Source organism: Entelurus aequoreus, linkage group LG03, assembly GCF_033978785.1.
Source record: "Entelurus aequoreus isolate RoL-2023_Sb linkage group LG03, RoL_Eaeq_v1.1, whole genome shotgun sequence".
NCBI lineage: Eukaryota > Metazoa > Chordata > Actinopteri > Syngnathiformes > Syngnathidae > Entelurus > Entelurus aequoreus.
This window is the reverse complement of record NC_084733.1, coordinates 72,743,433-72,753,526: the sequence shown is the minus strand read 5'-3', so window position 1 is coordinate 72,753,526 and position 10,094 is coordinate 72,743,433. Positions and strand designations below refer to the sequence as shown.

Genomic DNA, 10,094 nt, shown 5'->3' with positions numbered 1-10,094 from the left:
ATTTTGTTAGTGCCGTCAGATCGGATGTTGTGAAAAGCGCTGTTATTGTGAAACAGGGAAGTGTGCTTCTTTTCTGAGCTTAATGAGTTTGGAGACAACTTGAAGTTGTTGGAAAAAAAACTGCTGTCCTGTTTGTACATTGATAAAACAACACAAGCAGATAATATGTGTTGTGGGTGTATGGATTGTTCCTGCAAGCTTTAGCTTCATACTTTAGCCGCTGTTTCAAATGGCCATCTCCAAATTTAGTTTAGGATGTGTTTCGGGAAATAATGAGCGGTACCGGACACGTTATTTTCCCAAACTAATATTCCTTCTCCTCATGTTGACAGCATTTTGCTTACATTTATGTCAATTTCCCTCCTGATATTCTTCGTTCAGCAGCAAATGACCTTTTATTGGCCAATTCTGGGATTCTCTCCATGGTTAATTAAGTTAATGCGGAAATCATATGGCCTTACTTTTTTTGTTGAGTTCAGTGATTATTGATTAGACGTACTAGCGTTGTGTCAAATAAAAAGTAACAACCATGGTGAGATCCCAAACTTCTCGTAAACGTGGTCTTTTATTTTACTCATTTGTTTCACTGTTACAAGCTACAATGCACGTTGCGCAGCCCAATAATGTTTTTTGTTTTTTTCGATTAGAATATTTTTATGATCGTGAGAAGCCAAAATCTAAATTTTGATTACAATTTGAATAATTGTCCAGCCCTAGTTGATGGTCTTATTCTGCATCATTATGTGATGCCTGCTTTCAGACCGCCTTGAAGTCAGGTGACGACCAAAGCGTCGCCGATCACCTGATGGCGAGCGACCGCGCACTGGCATGGTTGTGTTACTTTCACCTGAAGGAGTTCCGGCGTCTTCCATCCAGTCTGTATGACCCGTTAGAGTCTGGCCCGTCCAGGCTGGTCAGCACTGAGCACTTTCTTTTGCCCTGGCGAACGGCCCAGGACATCATCACACCACATGAAGACCTCATGACGCTCTTCCGAGGTAAACATCCTGGCGGCGTGTGTGTCAGCGGACCGCCGTGATGAGCCCACTAATGTGTGTGTTTGTCCCTGGAAGATGCCATCAGTCAGTGCAATAACGAGTCGTTGACGCCAAGCGAGAGGACGTTGGCGTGCCTGCCGCTCCATACCAACTTGCTGCTGCTGCACAGGCTGTTGGACAGGTGAGCGGGTCAGGGGTCAAATTGTCGGTGGTGACCGTGACCTCACAAGTGTGACGTGTGTTTGTGAAGGCTGGAGGAGGGCGTGATCCTGTGCGAGGCGCTGCTGGAGATGTGTCCCGAGTCATGCACACTGCGAGACGCTCTGGCCGACCTCCACGTGCGCTCTGGGAATAGCGATCGCGCCGTTAGCTTGTGGCTACATGCGCTGGTTGAGTGTCCCAACAATGCGGAGGTCTTCTACCACTGCTGTAGCTTCCTCATGGCTCAGGTGGGCAGGGCCTCCACTGCTACTTCCTGTGTTACGTACCTGACTGTGGCTAGCATCTCACAGGAAGTGAATTGTGCTTTGACAGGACAAGCCAAGCGCGGTTACTCCGCTTTTCCGAGGGTTCGTCCTGTCTTTATGCGAGGACGAGAGCAGTAACATGACGCCTGTGGACATTTTGCGGTTTGTCACCTTGATTCGTTTGTTAGTTAGAGCTTGAATCCATGTCTTGAAAGCTAACGTTGCTCCGCTGTCTTCCATCAGGAACATCCTCGGCCTTCCAACAGACCACATGTATCTTGCTTTCGTCATCAAAAAGGATCTGGAAGAGCAGATAAACCAGCAAATGTCCTATCTGCACCTGCTTCACTGGTACCGCTCTCATCCATGTCATGTGACCTAGCCGTAGCACGTGGCGTCATGTTGACATGACGCGCTGTCTGCTTCCAGTCGCTGGCTGTGGCTGCACGGCTCTGTGGATGACACGCTGGACGCCTTCGAGCGAGCACTGGGCTCAGCCGCACGGACCGAGGAGCTTCACTGCCTGTGGATGGAGTGAGTGCGACCTGCCGGCGTCTCAATCACGACAGAGTGTAGACGAATGGCATGTCCCTGTCTTTGCAGCTACATGATGTTCTGCAGCGGCCCCCACTTCCAGTCTCAGGCAGCCGGGCGATTGTCGGAGCTGGTCCTGCGCTGCCTGAGCACGGTCCCGTCTCGCCTGGAGGTGCCCTTTGACCCTGCTCACTTCTGGACTTGTTATCGCTTCCACAACAAGGCAAGATGTTGTTCTTAGTATACACAGTAGTATATGAACTTACTAGCTATAATTACTGGAGGAGGCAATCTTTGAGCAACTCACGGTTCAATTTAGAATCAATTCTCAATTCAACACGATTCTGGCTTTATATTATTTGGTATATAAATTGTAAGTGTTGACCTAAACATTTCTTTATAAAAATGATTTTTGAATTTGTATTTACAAAAATCACAGAATATTAATCTAATAAAAGTAAATAGAGCCACGCCAATCATATACCAGCTTTACAATACTTAGGATAGAAATATGTAAAGCAATTGAGAAGACCTACAAATGCAATACTTTCTAAATACAATACAGTGGAACCTCGATTTATTTATTCATTGGTTCTTGAACATGGTTCGTTAATCAAGGAGTTTGTTTCGAGAAGCAAAATTCTCCATAAGAACTAGGGGTGTAACGGTACACAAAAATTTTGGTTCGGTACGTACCTCTGTTCGGTTCATTTTCGGTACAGTAAGAAAACAACAAAATATACATTTTTTGGGTTATTTATTTACCAAATTTGCAAAATCTTCCAGCAAAAATATTTTTCTTAGTGAAATATTTGATGTGAAGTAATCGGAACCTTGGATCGGTCAATAATTCATAATAACATTGATTTTGATTCAATATTATGTTTTGAGCAATGACAGTTTGAAAGAAAAAAAAACGCTTTGTTTTATTAGTCAACATTGCAACTTTTTCTAAATTACATTTAACCTTTAAGCTTTTTTATTTCACTTTTGTTATGTTTTTGTTTATTTTAATAGTATTTTTATAATGTGCTGTGGGCCTTTAAAACATTAGCTGTGGGCCGTAAATGGCCTCCGGGGCACACTTTTGACACCCCTGCTATAGATAATAAAAAATTAAATCTGATAAATCTATGGATAAAAAGCAGAGCCTGGCGACGCATGCGCGTTTATCATAACTCTCTTGTGCTCTCTGTCTCTGCCCCTCCCTCACGAATGCTGCTGCGCGCACAATTTGTTTTGTTTTTAACCCATACTTGCCAACCTTGAGACCTCCAATATCGGGAGGTAGGGGGGTGGGCTTGGTCGGGGGTGGGGGGGGGGGGTGTTTGGGGGTTGGGGGCGTGGTTATATACAGCTAGAATTCACCAACTCGAGTATTTCATATATATTTCATATATATATGTATATGTATGTATGAAATACTTGACTTTCAGTGAATTCTAGCTATATATACATTTTTAATTTTTATTTTATTTACATAGAAAGAAAAAAAAAAACCTTGAATTTCAGTGTTCCAGTGGCTATCCATTAGATGGCAGTATTGTCCTGTTTAACTTCTCCGTTCATGATGAGTATATCATTTCGGCCGCCATGTCTGTAAATTCCTCGTTCTTCTGCTTCGTCTCCTTGTTGTGTGCGCAGTTGTGCACTCTATAAAAGCCCTAGATGTTATGACGTCTTTGGGCAGGCAAGCTGTTTATTTTGTGGGAAAGCGGACGTGAGAACAGGCTGTCCCCACTCAGTCTCAGGTCCGCATTGAGCTGGAGGGGGCGTGGCCTCCAGCTCCGGCTGAATACCGGGAGTTTGTCGGGAGAAAATCTCTGCCGGGAGGTTGTCGGGAGAGGCGCTGAATATTGGGATTCTCCCGCTAAAAACGGGAGGGTTGGCAAGTATGTTTTAACCCCTTCTTAACCCTGAAGATACATTGAAAATACACGCAACCCTAACTCAAAATGCCGGACATTTGAGGCATTTAAGAAACTCCGCCCGGACAGCTCCGCAAAAGACGACATGTCCGGTGAAAAGAGGACGTATGGTCAGTCTATCGTAGCCCGTTAGTTGCTAGCATGCTGTGTGTAGTGCCTCAGTGTGCATTGTTTACATAAAGTGCGGTACGCTACTTAATATGTCCGTGTGGAAACTCGTTCGGTACACCTCCGGACCGAACCGAAACCCCCGTACCGAAACGGTTCTATTCAAATACACGTACCGTTACACCCCTAATAAGAACTAATGTAAATATGAATAATGGGTTCCAGCCTTGACAAAGTCCATATTTTGGTGAAGGTTTGTACACTTTGAAAACAATATTAAGTGCTATACAGTACTCTAATGTAAATATGAATAATGGGTTCCAGCCTTGACAAAGTCCATATTTTGGTGAAGGTTTGTACACTTTGAAAACAATATTAAGTGCTATACAGTACTCTATATCAAACAAACGTAACAAGGAGGTGATTAAGTAACTTTAATAAAAGCCAAAACGACGACGACGACAAGCTGGATTTTCCTGTATGTGCTGCTATGCCAACACACACATAATTCCCTTTGGTGCCCTCACAAACGATCGGAAATCACCAAAATCCTTAACTTTTAACAACCATATTGCTATAATAATAAACATTTTAAAAAGTAACCACTTACACGCATTAACATCGGTAAAGGATCACCTCACGAGCGGAGAGAAAGGACCAGACAGGCGGTAAAAGGAGGGAAATGGGGGGGGCTGTGTGGTCTCACTAAACAAGACGTAATGTCTTCTCCCTCTGCTGTATAGAGGCATATTTGGCGCAATCCAAAAGTTTGTAAACCGAAAAGTTTGCAAATAGAGGGGTTTGTAAATGAAGGTTACACTGTACTAACAAAAGAAAAAACAAATATTCATAAAAGGAACACTATCAACAATAATAATAATAATACATTTTAAAAAAATGTTTTAAATTGATTCTTTAAAGCTTATGAATCGGTTTAGAATCAAAATAAACAATAATTAGGCTTTGGATGTGAATGGGAGTTTTTTGACAAGTACATTTTTAAACTTTCACAATGATTTGGAGTGCGTGAGAAAGTGGGAAGGAAAACATAGATCATTTTGACTAACTTGATCAATTGTCAACACGTATATTGCACAACACGGCAGAAACAGAACCAATATTGTAATGGTGGTGAAGGAACTGCTCAGCCAGCATTAATAACGCTGATGAGTTCATTGGAAACAAACAGTAGGACTTTCACACCAACAGCCAAAGAAAGCAACCAAACGTTTTAAGGGAAAACGGATAAATAAAACTGCTGGGCCACCTGGGTTACTTCAGTTCAAATGCAACAAATTACATCAGGAGGTTGCCTACAGCCACCGCTGTTAATGCCATTGTTTAACCCGGTGCCAATTAGTCTCTTTGTTTTTATGAAGGCAGCTGGCGACTATCAAAGACTCTGCTTTTGTTGGAAACAAGTCATTAACTGTAGCATTTACATGACTCAGGTATTTGTGTGTGTTTGTCTTCAGGTGGTGTCCTTCTACCTTAGCTGTGTGGACACGTCCCAGCATGCACTGGTTCTGGAGAGACTCCATTACATGATGCCCACCAACATCGCGCTGGCGCTCAGGTACATCCTGGCCCACCTCTTAGATGGGACATGAATGTTGTGTCCGTGATGTGGTGGTGTTGTTCTTAACAGGTTGCTGCATCAGGAGTGGACTGAAGGAAACCTGGAACACGTGCGCTTCCAGGCCAAGATGTTGACCAGCAGCGCTCCAAAGTCTTTTGCCTCTTGGAAAATGTGAGGATTTGTTTTCTGACACACAAACATCACACAGACAATGCTGATGATGATGTTTTTCTGCAGAGCCATCGCTGTGGAGGCGGAGCTAAAGCACCCGTCAGAGGTGAGGCGCCATGCGAACGAATCGTTCAATCAAGCTTACAACATTAATGCTTCTCTCTAATGTCTCTCAACGTCCTAGAATATGGAGACGGAAAATAGCAACCAGAGCATCTTCATCTTCATACCAAATATGGCGACCTTTATTTGTATATATGTGCATTAGGCATTGATTAGCATAGTTAGCTAACATAAGCGCCCCCTGTTGTGGACTCTTTGTATTCTTGCTACTAAATCTCATTTGTCCCCAGCAGGAGTGCATCACAAGTCAGGACTTGTATTCTTGTTTTGAGTATGCCCCTTTTTGTCGCCATCTTCTTTTCCTCGTCGTCTTCCTCTCTTGTTTTTGTCTTTGCAGGTGAGACGTCTTCATCAGCAAGCGCTCCAGAACCTTCCGCTGTGTGCTGAACTTTGGAAAGATGTAAATGGCCCACCCTCTGCCAAAATAACTTGTCACACCGACAACATTACGCCAGCAGCATGCCAAAAAAAACCCCGATCTCAGCGCTAGGGTACATGCTAACAGGAAGTAGACACATGTTTACCACTTGCTTCCTTTGTGTGTCCCATCTCACCTTTCCCAGCTGTTGCAGTCAGAGGCGGCGGGAGCGTGCAGCGGCGACGCCGTTTCCGAGCGGCTACGCCGGCTGCTGTCAAGGGCTCAAGAGGTCGGCGTGAGTTTAGCTGACGTCAAAGCCGCTGAGTGAAGCGATGTCTGACGGTGGCGACACTTTGAGTCAAGAAAAAAGCTGGCAAAGACAGCAAATGGGGCGGGGGCCCGCCTCCCCCCGGGACCACAAAGACTCCGCCTCCTCCTCGTGTACGTAAGTATCGAGCTGCTGAGTGACGTTTGTCTTTGTGTCTGTCACTTTTCATCCCCTTTTTAGTTTTATTTTCCCTTTGGGGGGAGGGCGGAGGGGGGCCTGAAGAACGCCATCTTTTTGTTGTTGTGAAGAAGAAAGCAAGCAAGACTTTTATTTTGTTAAACTCCTCGGAAACAAAGACACACTGCCAAACGGCAGCCATCATAGCGGGAACTGAAAGACGCTTGGACAAGAAGACCTCGTTTGCTATTTGCTTTGGGGTTTTTTTTTGTCATTAAAAGTATTAATGGATCAGGGCATGTATTTTTTTACATGCAAATACTATTAAAAATATTTTCTCAACATAAAGACGACTCATGTGTTATATTTAACTGACAACAGGAAGTAGCTCCAAATGCTTCTCATTTTGGCAGTGTTGTACTGAAATGATCAATTTATTGAAATTATTAGCCTTTATTATATATTTTTTCTAATTCCTGAAAATAAAGACTTACTTAAACTAGAGCAGTGGTTCTTAACCTTGTTGGAGGTATCGAACCCCACCAGTTTCATATGCGCATTCACCGAATCCTTTAGTGAAAAATTAAAACAATTTTTTTCAAATTGAAGACAAAGTTATATGATTTTTTACTGGTGCACAAAATTAACCGTGCATGAACATCACCTTGTTCAAAGAACAAAACCAACACAGTGCATGAACTCACAACAAATTACACACCTGCAAATCAGTTTGACTTCTGCTGTTGCCGTATCCATAATATGCCGATAGGGAGAAGTTTTTATGTACACGATGAGTTGGGTCTGGCTTGACCTCCGTGGCGGAGGTTCCACCGAACCCCTGAGGCCGACTCACCGAACCCCTACGGTTCGATCGAACCCAGGTTAAGAACCACTGAACTAGAGACTTTGTATACATCACGTGGACTCGAATTTGTAGGCGCTGATTTTTATCCGTCGATTCAAACTCTGCTGCAAACTGATCCAGTGAGAGGTAAAGATCACGGCCTGATGAAGCCAGAAACACAATCCTGCAGCTTCCAAAGCAGATCTCAACGCCCTGACTGACCAGAAATTCTGTCCTGAAAAGTTAAGAACAGAATCGGTGACGAAGGGCAGCCAGCTGACAAATTCCAACCATCACTGGAGACATGTACGACTTACCGCCGGCAATGTAGATCAGGCTCTGACACCAGTCATACATGGAGTGGACTGCCAAAGTCAAGCAGTTCCATACAGGATGTCCTGTGAGACATGGTCGAATACCTTTTATCCAAGTTCGAAAAAACATGTAGAATGGTTGGGCAAACATGCACCCTCAAGGACGTTGCCGAAGCTAGGGAGCTGGTCTGCAGTTCACACACTGTTCCTCCTGAATCCAAAATTGGACTATCCAGCAGAACCTGAACTTCAGTACCCCTGCATAGACCTTACCAAGAAGGTTGAGAAGTGTAATCCCACCGAAGTTGGAACCACCACCCGAGTCTCCCAATCCAAAGGCACCATCCCTGTGTCTTGTCAACCAAGACGGCCCCACAGCATCCAGAGCCTGAAAGAATTCAGGATGGAGCTTACCCACTGCAGGGGGGCCTATTTACAGACAAGCTTTCTGACTACCTCAGCCCCAAAGATAGGAAAGCGCACAAGTCCCCAAGAACTGCTTCCTCAAATAAAAATGTGTAGATGAAAGGAGGTCTTAAAAGTACTCCTTCTACTGGTCCACAAGCCAATTTTGGGTTCTGACGTTTATTTGACCATCAAATGTTGGTCATCCCCCAACTAATATTTTACAATACAAAAAAAACATTGAAACATGCTTTTTGTCAACGTTTATTCAATGTCCAGTTATGACGTTGATTTGACCATTAAAATTAGGTCATTTCCCAACCAACAACGTGGCTCCAACATTAGACATCAACGTTGTCTCTATTTACAAATAGAACTATTTTGCAACATTGTTTCGAAGTCCAATTTAAAGGACGTGCGTATAATCAACATTGTATTAACGTCTTGTGCATGCTGGATAACATCCCAAGTCGAGGTTAACAGCACACCGAACACTTTGTTGACAGTGCGCTGTTTGCCCTTTCTGAGCTGGCGGATGGTGGTCCAGAATCTCTTCGAAGCCGTCTGGAAGTCATTCTCCATGGCTTCTGCAAACTCTTCTCATGTCCAAGTTGTTGCTTCGGCGACTGCCAAAGCTGCACATGCATGGCCTGTCAGCCAAAAAGTGCCCCATAGGACTCCTTCAGCTTGATTGCATCCCTCATTGCTGCTGTCCACCAGCTGTTTCTGGGATTACTGCCACGACAGGCACTAACCACTCTGAGATCACTTCCACATCCATACAGGCATGGGACATGGCCCACTTTGACTCACTGTCGGCTGCCTCCTTTGGAACATGGTGGAAGCTCTCCTGAATGTGGGAGTTTTGACTCCCTTTTGACAGTAGACTGCCAGACGTTCCCAGCAGACTCTCACAATGTGTTGGGGCCTGTCTGTTTTGGCCGGCATCCTCCACCGCCATCGGAGCCATTTCACCATTTTAATGGTCTGTTGACAGCTGCATCCTTTTCTCCACCGAGTGTTCAAAACGTAGTGCCGCAAGTCCGGCGACACAACCGTAAAGTTGATCATAGAACTGCGGCCAAGGGTGTCCTGGTGCCTGGTGCCCATATGGACATCCTTATGCTTGAACATAGTGACGAGCACAATCTGTTACGAAAACAAACGTCCAATACCAAAACACCACTCGGCTTCTGATCAGGGGGACTGATCCTCCCAATCACCCCTCTCCAACCTGACTGTTGAAGTCCCCCAACAAAACAAGGGAATCACCTGAGAGAGCACTCTGGCTACTCTGAACTGTTGTTTGGCACATAATCCCATAAATTTCATAAGTACGGCAAGTTAGTTCAATCATCATCACCTTGCCCAAAGCAGATTCACGATTCATCACTGAAAAGGACTTTCATCCAGTCATCTATAGTCCACGATTGCTTTTCCTTAGCTGTTAATTTTTGCTGTTTAGGTGGTAATGACGGCTTTTGTTGAGCTTTTGTGTTTAAATCCCATTTCCTTTAGGAGGTTTCTTACAGTTTGGTCACAGACGGTGAATCCAGTTTGTTTTTAATTTGTTTTGCTCTGCATTTTCTGTTTTTAAGATATATTGCTTTCAGTTTTCTGTCTTGATGATTTGATATTTCCTATGTTGTTTGTACTTGGTCCAGATTTTACACAAGGCTAACTGTGAACAATCCAAAAATTTTTTGCAACATTGCCTGATGGTTTACCTTCTTGAAGAGGTTTGATAACCTCTCCTTTGTTTCAATTGACATCTATTGTGTTGGAGCCATGATTCATGTCAATCCACCTGGTGCAACAGC

General features: G+C 44.1%; 1 protein-coding gene across 2 annotated transcripts in view; it reads left to right on the top strand.

The window, feature by feature from the left end:
• LOC133646840 (zinc finger C3H1 domain-containing protein) overlaps positions 1–7,053 on the top strand; it is a 20,831-nt gene extending 13,778 nt beyond the window's left edge. Inside the window, exons 24-35 of one of the 2 annotated variants that reach the window (XM_062042662.1) lie at positions 761–998; positions 1,074–1,179; positions 1,249–1,447; positions 1,533–1,627; positions 1,709–1,816; positions 1,895–1,999; positions 2,069–2,222; positions 5,511–5,611; positions 5,684–5,785; positions 5,852–5,891; positions 6,246–6,308; positions 6,472–7,053. In XM_062042662.1, coding sequence (XP_061898646.1) covers positions 761–998; positions 1,074–1,179; positions 1,249–1,447; positions 1,533–1,627; positions 1,709–1,816; positions 1,895–1,999; positions 2,069–2,222; positions 5,511–5,611; positions 5,684–5,785; positions 5,852–5,891; positions 6,246–6,308; positions 6,472–6,594 — 1,434 coding nt within the window. In that variant the 3' untranslated portion in view covers positions 6,595–7,053. Of the gene's footprint in view, positions 1–760; positions 999–1,073; positions 1,180–1,248; positions 1,448–1,532; positions 1,628–1,708; positions 1,817–1,894; positions 2,000–2,068; positions 2,223–5,510; positions 5,612–5,683; positions 5,786–5,851; positions 5,892–6,245; positions 6,400–6,471 lie in introns of both variants that reach the window. The other variant, XM_062042663.1, reaches the window with a different exon arrangement.
• The last annotated feature ends 3,041 nt before the right edge of the window (positions 7,054–10,094 follow it).